Raw genomic sequence first — 18325 nt, forward strand, 5'->3', positions numbered from 1 at the left:
TTCAATCTGTGCAAGGAGCTGAGTTTCCATCTCCTCATTCTTACTGGGTGGCCTATAACAAACTCCAATGATTACCTTTGTAGTACTCACCCCCATGTGCAGTTCCACCCATAATGTTTCAGCCTCATCACACTCTCCATCAACTAGGTCCACACGCACACACGCTTTGAGATCACTTCTTACATAGAGAGACACCACACCTTTCCTTTTTACCCATCTCTCCGAAAGCGCATCATCTGAGCTACCTGATAGGCGCACATGGTAACAGGAGTGTTAAAGTGCAGTCACCGTGCACTAATACTAAGATGAAAGTGGGGACTGCATAGATAAATAGCAAATTGTGTTGTCTTTATGTATATGTTTTTGTTTAGAGACTGAACTTTTTTTTTTTTTAATTTACATGTTCCAGGTTTATTTACACTGATTTGAATACATTCCCGAGTAGATCTGAGAAACAAAATAGACATTCCCTTTTGGTTTTTCCTTTTCAACAGGAATCTATTTTTCCGTCTCTCTTCCTTGAACTTAATGGGAGTGAAGCTGGTCTTTGTGACAGAAGGGGAAGCCCCAAAGGTTAAAGCCAACACAATGAACAAGAGGAACGCAATGAGATATGGAGCGACCAAGAAGCCAGTTCCATCCAGACCAGGACGCTCTTATTTCAAGTCTGTGCTGAAGGAGGTACAACAACTTGAAATTTAATTTTTCATTCAGCACAGGCATTTCGATGCTAGTTCTTTGACATTATTGGGTTCACCTGTTCAATGGCTTGGTAACACAAACTGATAATCTGCCAATCACACAACAACTCTACGGTTTATAGAGAATGGTCTGAAAAAGAGAAAATATCCAGCGAGCGGCAGTTGTGTGGATTAAAAAAATGCCTTGTTGAGGTCCGAGGAGAATGAACAGACTGGTTTGAGATGATAGAAAGGCAACAGTAACTCAAATAACCACTTGTCAGAACCAGGGTATGCAGAATACCATCACTGAACGCACAACATATCGAACTTTGAAGCAGATGGGCTACAGCAGCAGAAGACCACAGCGGGTGCCGCTCCTGTCAGTTAAGATAAGGAAACAGAGGCTACAGTTAGCACAGGCTCACCAAAATTGGACTGTAGAAAATTGGAAAACCGTTGCCAGGTCTGATGAGTCTCTATTTCCCTAGAGATGGGTGTGCATGAAAATCCCAGTAGATCAGCAGTTTTTTTAAATGCTCAGACCAGCTTGTCTGGCACCAACAACCATGCCACATTCAAATCACTTAAATCTCCTTTCTTCCCCATTCTGATGCTTGGTTTGAACTTCAGCAAGTCCTTACCACATCTAGATGCCTAAATGCTTTGAGTTGCTGGCTGATTAGTAATTTGTGTTACCAAGCAATTGAACAGGTGTACCTAATAAAGTGGCTGGTGAGTATATGTACACAGGGTGGCCACAGTCCTTCATTATATGTTAGGACTGCATTTTCTGTGTGTGCCTCAGTCATCCTTTTATCTTATTTGCAATCTACCTCACAGGGAGACTTTGTATTCTCTGACTTTTAACCACTTCAATACTGAGCACTTTCACCCCCTTCCTGCCCAGGCCAATTTTCATATTTCATCGTCACACTTTAAATGACAATTGCTTTGTCATGCAACACTGTACCCACATGAACCATTGGGTTTATAAATGTTTGCCCTTTAACCATTCCTGCAGTACCATTACTCCAGTCAATTTCCAGGTAGTTAAAATCCCCCATTAGTATCACTGTCCCAGCCCTTTCAAGGCAAGGAGCTGAGTTTTAATCACCATTGTTTTTTTTTTTTGCTAAATAAACAACAAATGACCAAACATTTTGGGGGGAAAAACGAGTTTTTCTGCGTTTCTTTTATAAAATTTTGCAAATAAATTAAAATTAATATATAATTTTGCAAATAAATTGTTTGTTCTTCATAAAATTAATGCAAAATGTATTCTGCTGCATTTTTTTGGTGAAAATAACCCAAATCCATGTTTGTTTAGTCTGTAGGAATGTTTTATAGAGTCCACAAACTATGATATATATCTGAAAATCGATCAGTCCTGAGGCTCAAAAATGTCAGGACAGTACAAATACCCCCCAAATGACCCCTTTTTGAAAAGTAGACAGTCCAAGGTATTTTCGTAAGAGGCATGGTGAATCTTTTGAAGTTGTAATTTTTTGTCATAAGTTTTTGGAAAATGAAGCAATTAAAAAAAAATGTTTTGTATTTTTTCCCCCATACTGTCACCAATGCAGTACAGCGTCATCATCATATAACTGGTGTGGCGGTGATCAGGGACACTGAATTTTTTTCTCTTCATCGTTTTTAATGATTTTTTTTAACACACTGTTACTATAGTAATATAATTTTACCATAGTCACATTGTACTACTCTGGAAGGTGATCAGGATTTTTTTTCCTTTTACACATTATGATTGCTTACAGCAGTGAGTTTCACTGCTATAAGTAAGCATTTTACTGAATGAAATAGATTAATTCAGTATGTATTGTTATTAGCTGTGATTGGCCACAGCTAATCAACAATATATACTGAATTAATTTTTTCCATTGGCCACAGCTAATGCATGGTACAGATGGGCTGTGATTGGCCCTGGCTGTACCATGTGATCACTGTGACCAATCACAGCTAGCAACATGCCCAAAGCACAGATATGACATCCACCTGAAACTATGAAAGTCCTGTTTGGCTGTCATTTTGCAATAGGCCAGACGGGAAGTTGTTAAATGCCCCCAAAGCTTGTAGCAGAAATAGACCAGGAGGCGAGATTTACTAGAACTAGAGTGTGCAAAATCTGCGTCAGCTCTGCTTAGAAACTAATCCACTTCCAGGTTTTGTTGTCAAAGCCTAATTGAACAAGCCAAGTTAGAAATTGATAGGCTACCATGCACATCTGCATCAGATTCTGACTGCACCAGTTTTAGTAACTCTCCTCCATGTGATCTAGCCTGCCTAGACTTAATTAAGGTCACTTAAATCTAAACTCCCGGCAAACAGACAAAGGCATAGCCAAAATATATACTGTATGTGGCAGCTGTTCTACCTGCCAAAGGATTTGCATTTCTGTCTATTCAGTCCTGAGATTTATACCATTTTGCTGAACTATACAGCCAGGTTGGTGACCAGACTTCTCTGTATGTCAGTCAAATTTGCAACCGTTATCTCCTTCAGTGATGCAACTTTCACGAGCTCCATTGTTGCTGTTAACATCTTTGCCCAATCTTCTTCTGGTTATTGTGTCTTAAGAAATCTTAGTAGGTTGTCCCAGGATAATGCAATTTATCCCTGTGCCATGCTGAGATTGTACACTGATTTGCACACGTGCAGCACAGTGTACAATCTAACCACTTTCTGGCAGGCAGGTAAGAAGCAGAAGTCTGTTTTTTTCAGTGAAAACATTCCTATTAGCAATTTTTTCCCCACTGAAGTTCCCCATTAGGTAATAAAGCCTGGTCACCTCCCTGCCCACAGATATGAGGAGCAACAGCAGTTTACAAATGTGCTCACACTGCTCTCTCCTGTCTGCATGTTCCCTGTTGGCACATGTGCATGCAGTCTATCTGGCTCCTAGTACTTTCCCTTCCTTACAGTTTTTTGCACTAGCTGCCTTTTTAAATACATTTTGAATCATAGACAAATACAAAAAAAGACATTAATTTTTGTTATTTCTTGTCTTGCTTAAGCTCTGCTTTTAAACCGCTCAGCAGCTGCATTTTATTTATTTGCTTCAAAAAAGAGGTAGCTCTTTACGAACAATGATATGCGATTTGGTAGTGCTGACGTGTGCCAAATTAATTCAAGAATATTAGTGACTGATCCACTATGGTATACAACCTGCCTTTTTACTGTGTCTGTCTTTCTGTCTGTAGTGTCTGCGCATGTTGGACTGCCTGGGTGTCCCTTGGGTTCAAGCAGCAGGGGAAGCTGAAGCAATGTGTGCTTATCTCAATGCCAAGGGCTACGTGGATGGATGTATTACCAATGATGGAGATGTATTCCTCTATGGAGCACAGACTGTTTATAGAAATTTCACCATGAATGTGAAGGTATGGAATGTGTCTGGTTATGATTCCATTGGTTTGTTTACAATGACTGAAACATACAATATGACCCTAACAAATGTTGCTATAACTTATCAGAGAAATACCTTGAGGACAGGTAGCCAATACTCCTTGGGAATAAAGGCGCATTGTTAGTGCAAATTGGGCCATGCTTTGCAGCTTTTTGGCTTCCTGCTCTGGGTATAGGGTTCTGTATATGGAGGTTTTTTATTAATTTTTGTTTATGTTAAACTAGATGGACATGTGTCATTTTTAACCTGATTAACTAGATATCTATCTACCCTGATTAATAGCATATCAGATCGGCGATGCAACATCTGGTGCCGATGTAATAAAGTGCTGGCAAAGACAGCACATCTCGCTCCAAGATACAGGTACCACCACACACTGTATTCAACTGCAGTGTGAAGTAAATGAAAGACAGGCTTCAGCTCAAATCCCTTTCTGTTTGTCACACTCCATTGACATGTTTCACCCACAGTGGGCTTAATCGTAGAGGTAAGCCCAATGTGGGTGAAACATGTCATGGGGGGCATGACTGATGGACAGGGTTTCGATCTGAAGCCTGTCTTATTTACTTCACACCCAAGTGTGAATACAGTGTGTAGCAGTACTTGTATGCTATATTGTACATGTATAGTAGCATTGAAGTGGTAAGGTCAGCAAGTTTGGATCTTGATATCCAAGATGCAAAGATAAGTACAATTTTACACAAATACGCAGTTCACATCAAGCTCCAAAATGACTGACTTTTTTTTTTTTTATAGTGAATGTATCCCTGTTAATTGTGTAGCTGATATAAGAAGCGCCACAGAAAATGCAAAATAAATCAAATAATAAGCAGCACCTCTAAACAAAAAAGGTAAAATAGTGTACAAATAAAAAGTGCGCTAATTATTCACAAAACATGCAAGGATAAATAATAAAAATAAATGAATTCATAAATATAAACATAAGTCCAGCCACCATAACAGTGATAGTCCAATATCAACTTAATGTCAATCTTGAAAGCAAACAATATCCCTGTTAATTGTCTAGCTCAAGCACAGGCTTTGTATTTGCACTGGACATGGTTTATAAACAAAAAAAAAAACAAAACTATTTTCAGCACCATGAATTTAATGGCCACTCTTTGTTGAAGATATGGTTGGCTTTAAATGTCACAGGTGAAGCATTGTGGATTGTGCAGGTGCTATATCAATGGCTATAAAAAAATCAATTTTATTAAATTTTAAAAAGTGAGAAAATGCTCGGTACATTAAGCAGTTGAAATTCTTATAACTCATCACTGTTTCATGAATTGCTTGTCTTATGTCATTTCAGAATAGGCTGCTATTTCAATCAGTATAGAGATCAATAGCTTCCCATAGAGGGTGTTAAATTGGAGAATAGAATGTACCACTTGTTGACACTTCTTTTTGCTTCAGAAAAAAAGGTTTTAATTTAAAAGATAACTTCATGAAATATATTCCCAATGTCATTTTAGAAAAACAATGTTGTTGTTTTTTTTTTTTTTTTTTAAATAAAAACATACTGTTTAAGCCCTGGTTCACGCTGATGTGAATGTGATGCGGCTCAGATCTGTTCCAGAACGTATAAATTTGTATGTCAAGCAAAATTACATTTTTTTTTTTCTCTATGAAGGTAGTTCCACATCTATGCGGTGCAATTAAAAGGGTCCTGTGCTTGTGTAGTGCAGTGCAATTTTAAACTCCATGGATTATTAAAATTGCATTACAATCGCAGCTGTCAAGCACAGATCGCACCGCAAATTCACGCTCCAAACAGCATGAAAATCACACTGCATCGCACCACATCCAGTCTGAACCTAGGCTGAAGGTCTCCACCTGCTGTAACAGACATATTTTTTGTTTTTGTTTTTTTTTTTGCAAACATTTAAATGCTGACTCTATGCAGTTGGATGGCATAATACCACCACTTAATGGAGTGCCTAGTATGGATTATGACAGGGCTGGATGATTCATGGATGCCAATCACCATGGCTACTAAAAAACTTTCTCTGGCCACTGGGTCATTGGGAGCTGTTGTCAATGACATGGCAGGCACTGAAATGCCAAGGCTATTGTTAGGAAAAGCTAGTACTGCGTGAGAACACTGCAGCTAATGTGACTGTATTGACAGTTGGCATTGTGTGAGTCAGAGTGAGCTAAGTCAGGCTGGCATGTGAGAAGGGTGGACCTAGCATTTCATGCACACACATTAGCTACACATTACATATTACATGGGAATGGCTTCAGACACTATCAGCCTCTCCTTGCTTTGTAGGGGATTTACTGCAAGCAGCTCTTTGCAGAGTCCTTCTGCGAAAGACTCAGAAATCCTGCTGAGTCTTTCGCAGCAAATGCTCGTTGGTCCCTATATGCATTTGTGAATGAGGCTTTAACTGTCTTTCAGCTACTATCAGGGTGGATTTGAATTAAATAAAGTTGATTTAAATCACTAGTGAAAAGGCTCAATTTAAATCATTTTTAAAGAGCAACTGTCATTTCTGTCCTGCAGCAGCTCCTCCTCTGACCCGCTGTTAAGTCACCGACAGTCCCATTCACTTTAATGGGACGTCTGGTGATGCGGCAGTGACACAACAAGGCGAGGGATGCGGCGGCAGCAGGTGAGTGGATGCCCGCTAACAGGCACTAATGATGGATCTAAAATGACAGGTACTCTTTTTAAATGTAAGGAATCCTACTCATTTTTGCTGGTAGTTAGGATCTTTAATATTTGCAAACCAACTGAAGGTTTCCTTTTTAGAATAATAAGCTGTCAGGTTAGTAATATCAGTGATATCAGAACCAGGGCTGTAGATAATTTTTTTTTCTTCTTTTGGGGGGGGGGGCAGGGGTGAGTCGAAGGAAGGGAGGGGTGTGTGGAAGGAAGGAACGAAGAAAGGGAGGTGTGGGTGGAAGGGAGAAAGGGGTGGGTGAAAGGAAGGGGTGGAAGGAGGGAAAGGTGGGTGGAAGGGAAGGAGGGTGAGAGGGGTGGATGGAAGGAAGGGAAGGAGGGTGAGGGGGTGGAAGGGGAAGGAAGGTTGGACTTACCATGACTCAATCAGATGCATCAGAGCTGTCGGCTGCTGTGTTCAGTTTCCTGCCCACACATCCTCTAAAGGTGCACGGACTGGAGTATGAGCGGGCACAGGGGGAGGCAGAGCAGATCCAGCCTCTCTCCCCTCGTCTCCTATTGGTGCAGAGGATGGAGGGAGGGGCTGAGCAGTGAGAACACAGCGACTGTCGGAGGGGGGAGGCAGAAAGGAAACTGACCCGTCAGTTCTGTTCTGTGCAGCGTTGGGGGCGGTAACAAGCGGTGATCTCCTGTATGGCTTTCAATGAAGCAGCTGGAAGTAGATTCTCCTCCTCTCCCTCCTGTGGCTTCCAGCTGCTTTATTGAAAGCCATACAGGAAATCGCTGCTTGTCACCGTCGCCCCTCCCACACACCCCTAGTCCCAGCACTGCTCGCCGCCCCCACCTTATTTCCACTTGCAGGCAAGTGGCTCGAGGGCTGCAGGGATGGTTGGCAATTCTCCTCTGGGGGTTCAGACCCCCCTTGTCCTCCCCCTTATCTGCGCCCCTGATCAGAACTGATTTTAGGTTAATAGGTTAATCACACATAGCTGGAGAGCTACTCAAATTCTTTTATTTCATGTTTCTCACATGGTTACTGTGACATTGTGTGAATGCATCAATGCAGTGCATGTTATCATGTAAGCTTGCAGAGCTTGGTTTCATTGAATGAGATTATCAAAAATGTAAATAATGCAGAATATACAGCCTCATGCTACATAACTAAGCTCCATTTCATTATTATTATTATACAGTATTTATATAGCGCCAAAGGGTATGCTCAGCGCTGTACAGTAGCAAGGGGGACAGAACATGAGACAAGACAGTAACAATACAATACACGAGGGGTTCGAGGGCCCTGCTCTTTCGAGCTTACAATCTAGGAGATTTCATGAAATCTAGGATTTCATGCTGAATAAACTAAATTATTAATGCATCTTAAATATAAAACTATCTTTAGATAGATTTTTTTCTCCAAAAGCATTTTATTAAAATAAATTTGCTAAAAATAAAAAAAAAAATCCCATTAAAATTTTTAAAAAATCAGGGTTTTTTTTTTTTTTTTAATTTTAATTAAATCATCGATTTTTATCTACCCTGGCTACTATATAGTCATATACGTTATGCTGGCTCCTAGGTCTAGGTGCAATTTGTCCACGACTAAGTCATGGTAATGCAGCTGGGCATGGGGTGGGCACAGACACAGCACAACTCCCACTGGCTCCCAGTTCTACAGCAAAGAAGACCAAGACAGTATATTAGGTCTCCTTTAGGCATTTGAAGAAATGTCTCATTCAGGAAACGTGTATTATTAAATGGACTGCAGTGAAAGGGAAAGTCCAACAGGCATGTCCCATTGCAAAGGACTGGCATGAACAGGCCTTGTTCAAAACAATTATTTTCTCAGTCCATGTATTTACCTGCTGTAGAAATGCACCAAAACACAATGTGAATAAGGCCTTCTGGGTATCTTTATTAGAAGATGAGCTAATTTTGCATTTTACCAGACCAATAAGATTCTAAAGAGGCCAAAATATTAACAGGCTCTTTATATATGGCTTTTCCAGCTCTCCACAGTTGTGCACTGTATGCAATGTCCAGCTCTTCAGAAACTACATAAAGGTTTTGGTATAAACTGAAGATCTCATATAAATACACTAGATGGCGCTGTACTCTTTACAGCAGCAGTGTGGTATGATAGAAGCTAGCTTCACTGTATTTTCTAATGTTTTATGTTTAGATACTGTTACACTTTTGGGGCAATCCACCCCAATTTTTATTTTGTTTTTAATTTTTGTCCAATGTGTAATGAGTATTCATTTTTCAAATTTTCTTTGATTTTCGTTTGATCGTTATCTAACTTTTTTTTTTTTTTTTTTTTTTCTTCCCTCTGATGGCTTCTGGTAGCCCCTTTAGTGGTCACATGATTGGGATCCTGTCCCTAGGTCATTGTGCAGGGAGCACCCAATGAGTGCGCTCTCAGCACACAACCTCAGACTGCCCTGGACAAATGCAACTGTATGTGTGGCGACTGGGCATTAAAGTCCTTTTCTCCTGCCACTGCATATATGCATTATGCAGTTGGGAAGAGGTTAAATGACTACAAAATACTCCAATCTTTGATATATTTTATTAATGTGTTGCAGGTATTTTTGTAGCGCTGACAAATTATGCAGAGCTTTACATATACTGTACATTCTCATCAATCCCTGTCCTGAAGGAGCTTACAATCTAAGATCCCTATCACACATACATACCATGCATGTATATGGCATATGGGAGGAAATCTTCACAAGCACAGGGAGTAAAAGCAAACTCCATGCAGATAACGTCCTGGCTGTGATTTGTGTCATAAATGTCTAAACTAAATCAACTTTAACAAGAAGAGAGAACCCCCTGATCCAAAAGTCTCCCTGGGTTGTTGCAGTATTTTTAAATCTAGGATTGTTTAGACTTTTAAAAATGAAAATATAAATGTGAAGAAATGTGGAGCAGCTAATGAGCAGGAAGACATCATAAACCACAGAACAACATTACACTTATGGCTCTGTAGATGGCAGTGCTGCTTTGTACAGATCTGAAGTATATCTTATGTTTTATTAATATTGCACCATGTCCTTTTTCTTGTCTTCTGTGCCAGTGTAATATGCAATCTTATTTCTAGAACACAGACCCATTCAGTAACATTGGATTCTGCAAGAACTAGCTAAAGGGTTATGTTTTCCCTAAATATGAGAACTGATGCATTATCTGCCCATGTATTATTGGATACAAGTGATCATTTAAGTCAATGGGACTGCACTTAACCATCTAGAATACCTGCCCCTTAGTTTTAATGAGCAGTGCAGGTAAAATCCTTCAGTCCCATTGTCTGCCAATCCCATGCTTCTCCTTGCCTTGTTTTTACTGACTGCGCCTTCTGATTCTGGTACCTAGGGCAATTGCATGGCTTAGTTCTTGAAAGTCTATGGGTACTTTAAATGGTATCTCCACTTTGCTATATAAAATATAGCAAATTAAAAAAAATTGCTGCACAAGCCGTATTGCAATCTGTTATTAAAAATTACCTTTCCTTATCAATCTGCAGCTGCTGTAGTTTTACTATAAATTTATTGCAATATAGCAACCCAGAGGTGGAGTCACAAGTCAGGTTTTAGGCATCCTCTGCAACAAAAATTTAATTTTTGGTGAGATACTCCCTGGGGGTTAATCACTTCTAAAGGGATGCCAACCCTGCAACTTTTTAAACAGAATCCTGAAATTGCATCAGCTGCTGTAACAAATTGGTCACTCCCACTCAGAACCAGTCCTGCATAGGATGTGATCTACAAAGAGCTCTTCCTTCAGAGCAGAAAGAGGTAGGAATCTGCAACAAAGTTTGTTAAATCATTTCAGTGTACATAGATCACCTAGAGTGGATTGTTTTTCTCAACAAAAGTGGAGTTACCCTTTAACCAGTTGCTGACCGCAGATAGCCAAATGACGGCTACACTGCGGTCTGCCAGTTCTGGGAGGGCGTCCTCCCAGAACACGCTCTCCTGAGCGCCCCCCGGGGCGTGCCCCTGGCGATCTCCGTGATCGCTGTGTCCTACGGACACAGCTGATCACGTGATGTGGTAAAAGGCCAATCACAGCGGCTTTTTACCACGTGATCAGTCATGTCTAATGACACGCTGATCACAGGGAAATGCAATTGCTGGTTCTTGGCTGCACTTTACTCACGCTGTCAGAATGTGGGGAAAGTACTGCCGAGAACCGGCAGTTGTCAGAGCAGGGATTGGCACCGATCATCAGGGCACTGATGATCAGTGCTCTGATGATCGGTGCCCAGCAGTGCCACCCACCAGTTCCGCCCACCTGTGCCCAGTGGTGCCACCCACCTGTGCCCATCAGTGCAGCCCAGCAGTGCCGCCAGTCAGTGCCACCTATCAGTGCTGACTATCAGTGCCACCTCATTAGTGTCGCCTATCAGTGCTGCCTATCAGTGCAGCCTCATCAACGCACATCAGTAAAGGAGAAAAATTACCTGTTTGCAATATTTTATAATAGAAACTAAGAAACTTTTTTTTTTATTTTTGCTTTTTTTTTGTTTATAGCGCAAAAAATAAAACCCCCAGCGGCAATTAAATACCACCAAAAGAAAGCTCTTTTTGTGAGAAAAAAATGATAAAGGTTTCATATGGGTACAATGTTGCATTGTCATTCAAAGTGCGACAGCGCTGAAAGCTGAAAATTGGCCTGTAAGGAAGGGGGTATAAGTGCCCGGTAGGCAAGTGGTTAAAGTGCATGTAAACTGTAATGGAATATTTAGCTCCTTTGCATAAACACTAAGTGAATATATAGACACTATGTACCGTATATAATTGCCATTTTATAAATAAAAGACTTGTTTTCATAATTTAATTTTTTGTTGCATCTCACTGCTACTGATCTCACACAGCCGCTTCCTGTCTATAGGCACTTCAGTGATATCCAGAAAGCTGGAATAGGGCTTTTAACTTTTAAATGCTCAGTGGGTAAGTGAAGTGCTAAAATAGCTAATTTGCATACAATTGTTTCTGGTGTTCATCGGACCAAAAAAAAAAAATAAATTTACACAGCGCTTTACATTTTGTACATGCACAGAAGTCCTCGCCCATAAAGGAGCTTACAATTTAAAGTCCCTATCTTGCATACTATACACATATATCATACAAGCACACACATTCAGTGCTGTGAAAGTATCTGCCTGATTTTTTTTTTTTTTGCATATTTGTCACACTTAAATTATTCAGATAATCAAACAAACTTTAATATTACACAAAGATAGCCCAAGTAAATACAAAATGTAGTTTTTAAATGATGTTTCATGTATTAACAGGGAAAAAAAAGCTGTCCTAACCTGCCTGACACTATGTGAAAAAATAATTGCCCCCCCCCCCCTTCCTTTAATAAATCATGAATTAACTGTGATTAATCACATTTTTTGGAAAGCTGAGTTACATTTCACTTGCATTACCCAGGCCTGATTGCTGCCAGACCTGTTGAATCAAGAAATCCCTTAAATAGAAGCTAACAAAGTGAAGCACGCTAAAAGATATCAAAAAGCAACATATCATGCCGTGGTCTAAAGAAATTTAGGAACAGATGAGAAACAAAGTAATTGACATGTATAAGTCCAAAAAAGGTTGTAGAGCCATTTCTAAGGCTTTGGGACTCCAGGTGACCACGGTGAGAGCCATTATCCACAAATGGAGAAAAGTTAGAACAGTGATGAACCTTACCAGGTGCTATATCCTTTTGTGGGGTTTTTCTTTAGTAGTGTATTGGTTTTGGATGCACCTCCCCTTCTATTACCCACTTCCCGACAGGCCGTTATATATAAACGGCTGGATGGTGGCACTGCAGGGTCGGGTGGCCGTTTATAAATGGCCTCCCCGCACCCTGCTTGTGCGCGCTCCCCGGGAGCGCGCAACACCGTGATCCGGTGCCCGCTGTGCCCTCCGGACACAGTGAAACTCCGATCGTCAGACAGGACCTCTGTACGAGGTCCCGATCATGTGATCACTGATTGGCCAAGCAGTGATCACATGCAAAGTAGTAAGCAAGATGTCACTTGTGACATCATTGCTTACTACGTGTGAAATCTGTGAATGATCACAGAGGTCACATGGTACAAGGCTATTCACAACAGCCTTGTACCATGTGACAAGCTGTGACCAATCACAGCTCACTCAGTAGTTCTCAATGGCTGCAAGAATGCAGACAGAGAGAAATAGAAATGATTGCTTTTACACGCATATAGGAAGTAAAAGCGATCAGTGTAAAAAAAAAAAAAAATCTTCATCACCCCCCAAAAGTAGTACAGTGTCACCATGGTAAAAATAAATAAATAAAAAATAAATAATATAAAAAAAAAAATAAAAATGTAAAAAGAAATGTTTAAAAATGTATAATTTTTGGTTATAAACTAATTTTTTTACTAAAAAGATAACGGAATAAATTTTGGCCAAGATTTATGATGAAATATTTATTTGCAAAATTTTATAAGAAAAACACTTTTTTTCAAAATTTTTGGACATTTTCATTTACATAGCAAAAAAGATAAAAATCCCAGCGGTGAATAAATACCACCAAAATAAAGTTTTATCTGTCTCAAAAAAATGGTAAAAAATTCATATGGGTACAGTGTTGCATGACCGTGCAATTGTCATTCAAAGTGGGATAGCGCTGAAAGCTGAAAATTGCCCTGGACAGGAAGGGGGTTAAAGTGTCCGGACTGGAAGTGGTTAAGGGTTTAGGCATTGGCAGATATACCATTCCCAGGACAGGCCACTGGCCGTGGGGGTTTTATATAGAACACACATACTCCCTGCAGATTGTCCTGACAGGGATTTAAACTAGGGACCTGAGTGCTGCAACGCAGAAATGCTAACCTCGAAGTCATTGTGCTGTCCATGATGTGAAGGGTTGCTTTTCATAGCAAATGCTACCTACCATTTATAAAATGTAACCTTTACTGGGGGGAATGAATGAGATGTCCGGTTCTAAAAATACCAGTTTCCTGGCTGACTCTGACTTCAGTGCTTTTTGAGAGATTGACCCCGTACAAGGACTCCTATTGGGAAAATCAGAATGAAGTTGGAGCGTTTTATCTTGACTCTTGTTCCAGGCCAGAGCCTTTTAAATACTGAAGCCACTGGATTTGCACGACAGCCAGGCAACTAGTATTAAAAGGGCAGGTTAACAATAGCACCCTTCATTTTACCTTCAATGCATTTGCTTTAAAAGAGAAGGGAAAAAAAACAATTTTAAAATTGTGATAGATTCAGTAAAATAAAGTATGAAAAAAAAAAATTCCCTTCTATAACCTGTATGACTGGTTGGCTGGCGTAAAAAGAGTTTGTTTTTTTTTCTTTTATTTTCAAGTAAAGTCTAATCTAAATTCTTCTTGTTTTTGTTGCAGGACCCTCATGTGGATTGCTATGAAGCATCTGTCATAAAGGATAAGCTGGGGTTGGACAGAGAGTCACTAGTTGCACTTGCGATTCTCTTGGGATGTGATTATGTTCCTAAAGTGAGTGAGTTTGCGGAAAAAATAAATAAAATAAAAGTCAAAACCCCAAAGAAATCCTGCAGACTGTATGAGATCTCTTGATACAGTCTATTAAAAACAATGTCTCCACTTTTCTCAAGTTTTGCTCATTGCATATCTCTTAACCCCGCCATAAAAATGCTCAGAATTTGTTTTTTTCTTTTTTTTTAACCACTACTCAATTGCATTCTGATGTGGATGAGAGGAGATAACCAAGTAAGGCTTTTATAATGGAAATCATTTTTTTTCTCAAATTAAATTGGAATTTGTGTGTAGGTAGTGGAGATGTTGTTGGTGTTTGTGGGGCCCTCTTTTAAAACCTACAAGCATTAAAATCAAGCTCTTTGTACACATTCCTAAAATTTTGTGATCTATTCCTGACTGCCATGACCTGGAGGTTGGCTCAGTTCACATAGGCCTGTGGTTCAGTGGCTCTGATTACAATGTGTGAGTTCAGCCTTCAGCACCCATGCCATGCGATTATACAATCTTCTTTAAATTAAGCACCAGATACGGAGTATATTACTCCACCTGACTGGATGTAAATGTAATTGTTTTGGAAGGCTCTAGCACTGCATAATTATTATAAATCTAAAGCAATTTGTACAATCAGATTGTAATATGCGGCTAGCTTTATGCCTAGTACACACGGCGAGAAAACTGGACGAAAAAAACGCAATTGCAGCAATCGTCTGACGATCTATTTGTTAATACCCAACTTTCGAGAACACATCATGACAGTTCATGCGAAAATAAATATACAAAGGAACAAGCATGAACATTTTTCTCGTAAAACAGAACAAAACATTTTGTGTAATTTTAGTATTTGTACAAAAAAATCGAGTGACCAAGACCGCATGTGCTCGGAGAAAAAAAAAAAGTATACATTACATTCGTTCCGAAGTTGTATTCAGTCTTGCAAGAATTTTCATAATTTTAGTAACCACTTCATTTTAGATATGAGACTAGCATGCAAAAAGAAAAAAAAATGGACGATCATTCATCCGATATTCTCATTGTGTTTCATGGCTTTAGAGAAGTGTTATTTTTCACAGTTTGCCACATCTTGCATAAAAGAGCATGAGTTGCATTGTCTGTCTATTAAATCTGCAGTTGTCATTCCTTTATGGTCTGTTCACACCATAATATGGGAAACCTGTGTTCAGTGCATGCTTCCCACACCGTGTTCAAAACGTTCTGGATGTGCAATCTGTTGCAGTTGTTAATGTATTCCTAACACCCCAAATGCAGTGCGTTTGTCTGCATCGGATCATATCCTACCATAGCATGTGTGTAGTGCATGCACTACTTTTGGTGCAATTGCAGCCTATTTAAATTAATGGGCTGAAAATCGCACCGTACTGTATTATTTATTTATTTCAGGTACTTCTATAGCGCCGTCAATTTACGCAGCGCTTTACATCTATATTGTACATTCACATCAGTCCCTAACCCTCAAGGGGCGTACAATCTAAGGTCCCTAACTTACATTCATACATACATACTGTATATATTGTACATTCACATCAGTCCCTAACCCTCAAGGAGCGTACAATCTAAGGTCCCTAACTCACATCCATACATACACATATTAGGGCCAATTTAGACAGCATTTCTGGTGTGAACCTGCACATAGTGCCTTGACTAAGTCTACACCTCGGAGAGTGCTTGCACTGATATCAAAGCAAAAGATTTGAAAAACAAACAGTACTCTTCCCTATGTCTTAGAAAGCAGCAGGATTCTGAGTAGAAAAGCATGTGTCCTGCCAGCATGCTACAGAGAAGGATGCTTGCTCTCTTTGCGGAAGCAGTCATCCCTCTGTAGAGATCTGACTTTTACCCCCTGTTATAAGTCAGACTTGGGTCTGAATCAGCAGGGGACATGTTGGATTTTTTCATAGAGACCACTGCTTCCACACAGAAAGCAAGGGTCCCTCTCCACAGCATGCTGGTAGAACACAGGCTTTTCTGCTTGCAGTTTTGGGACAGCCCCATTGACTTTAATGGCTTTGTTTGGTAGGTGGTGCCACCTGTCAACTCAGAATGCCACACTGAATTTGCGGCAATGCTGAGGATTGCAGCCGGGATATGTGAATGGCTGTATTGTAGACTTTTTTAAGTTGGCGGTCAGGTGGGGTGGTAAAACCGCAGCTCCACCACCTTTTTACTGCCCCCCCCATTCACCCATGTGAAAGAAACCTAATGGAAACAAAGTGTATACCCTTGTTTTGCTGAAGTTCCAGTGTGTTTAGCTGATTTAAATTGAATGCTCAGTTGGGTTTTAATTGAGAGCAGCAATTCATGTATAATTTCTTTGCCAGACCAGCTGCTGAAAGTTAAATCTGTGGATAGCAGGAGATAGCATAGCCAGTCATTGACAGGGAAATTGTCACCCAACCAAATGGATTTATTTTTTCAACTGATTGCTGCTGTTTTTAAAATGCAAGTTATATGCCAGGGAAGTCTGCCCACCCTCATCCACTGCTTGAGTCTGCACATTTAATGATGCAAATGATCCATTCAATGTTTGTGGTTGGCATTATTCTTTTTCTACTTCATTAATCAGCTGATATCTCAGTGTTGGTTGTGCAGTTGTGTCCAGCTGAGGAATGGACTGACAATTCTTGCATGCCATCCTTTTAGCATGTAATCAAATGAGTTCAATAATGTCATGCCCTGAGCAGATATAACTGCTAGAATTTGCTGGGAACAGGCGGTAACTTCTCTCCCAGACAAGAGTCATTAATGTGAATGTTTTGCCAGTTCTTGCCCATATAATACAGATAAGTGACAGAGGCTTTGGTGACATCTGGCTCCAATTTGCTGCTGTTTGTCATACCTGTGCTAAATGGGCAACACCTTTCCACCCCACTGCTCTCAAGTGTTAATGGCTCCTGAGCACTTCCTATCTGCTAATGTTTGAGAAATCCCAATTAAATCACTTTGTTCAGTTCATTAGTACAGATGTACTGTGTTTATTAGTGTCCTTTAGGTAGTGGAGGAAAAATTAAATCTCTTTGGTGGAACTATTTGTGATGTACAGGTTAACATTGGAGAAAATGCAATTCAGATTTCAGAATAGCCTTTTACCTCTATGCCAGGGGTGTCCAACCTTTTGACTTTCCTGAGCCACATTAGAAGAAAAGGAATTGTCTTGAGCCATACATAAAATACATTAAACAATAAGGATAACTGATGAGCAGAAAAAGTCAGGCAGATAAACGATCACTAATATAGATACCTATCTGAGTATTAAAACTTTTTTTTATCATTTTTATTATAAAGGATAGAAGAGGGGAACATAAAGCTAGTACGATATTTGAAACTGTTTTTTATAAACGAACGCATCAATATCTGTTTCAAAGGATGTAGTGGCAATTCACAATGACTTCTCAAGGTGCTCATCAGATATTTTAGTTCTAATTTTGCCTTTCGTGTGCTTCATCCTTGAAAATAGCTGCCAAAAATTTCATGCTGTGAATAAGGCATGATTGTGAAGAGTGGGGGATTTTACTTTGAGAAGATAAAACTTGACACTGTCAAGTTTTTCTTCAGCGACATGTGTTCGCAAAGTATAAGTGCATTTCCACAAAAAATTTTACTTTTTTAAGTAAGTTTATGATTTGGTGTTGGGACGCAGTAATAGTGGTTGGGGGCCACAGATTGGACACCCCTGCCTTTTACCAAATCTGAGCTTTGCTCACATGTGTCAAAACAACAGGTTTATGCTATTGTAGCCACCATCTTCATATACATGTGATTTATCTGGTTGCTGGGAGCGCAGAAAATGTACAGTATTTCATAGGAGCATGGGACTCGCTTTTCCTTCACACACATGACAGCACTGGTGTCTAGCAATTGACTGCTCGGGAACTCAGCACTGTCACTAAAGGATGGGAAAAATAGATCTAAAGTCAATCTGAAATAATTTGTCCTGATCTGCTGACTTCTTCGGGATCAGTGCCTCAGGAAATATTAAAGCCTGAGTCAGCATGACAGGCAGTCCTGCAATTGGCATTTTCAGAGGTTTGCAATATCACCCTTATTGATTTTACAGCGCAGGGTTCCTTTTTTGATAGAAA

The 18325-nt window shown here is 39.9% G+C and overlaps 1 protein-coding gene across 1 annotated transcript in view; it reads left to right on the forward strand.

Moving 5' to 3' along the window:
- Nucleotides 1-18325, forward strand: part of GEN1 (GEN1 structure-specific endonuclease) — a 75585-nt gene that overhangs the window by 28869 nt on the left and 28391 nt on the right. The window contains exons 3-5 of the mRNA XM_089671097.1: nucleotides 495-681; nucleotides 3899-4075; nucleotides 14115-14225. Of these exons, the coding sequence (XP_089527223.1) occupies nucleotides 495-681; nucleotides 3899-4075; nucleotides 14115-14225 (475 nt within the window). The remainder of the gene's footprint in view (nucleotides 1-494; nucleotides 682-3898; nucleotides 4076-14114; nucleotides 14226-18325) is intronic.

The sequence above is a fragment of the Staurois parvus genome, unplaced genomic scaffold, assembly GCF_062004578.1.
Source record: "Staurois parvus isolate SC_StPar_1 unplaced genomic scaffold, SC_StPar_1.0 ptg000098l, whole genome shotgun sequence".
Lineage (NCBI taxonomy): Eukaryota > Metazoa > Chordata > Amphibia > Anura > Ranidae > Staurois > Staurois parvus.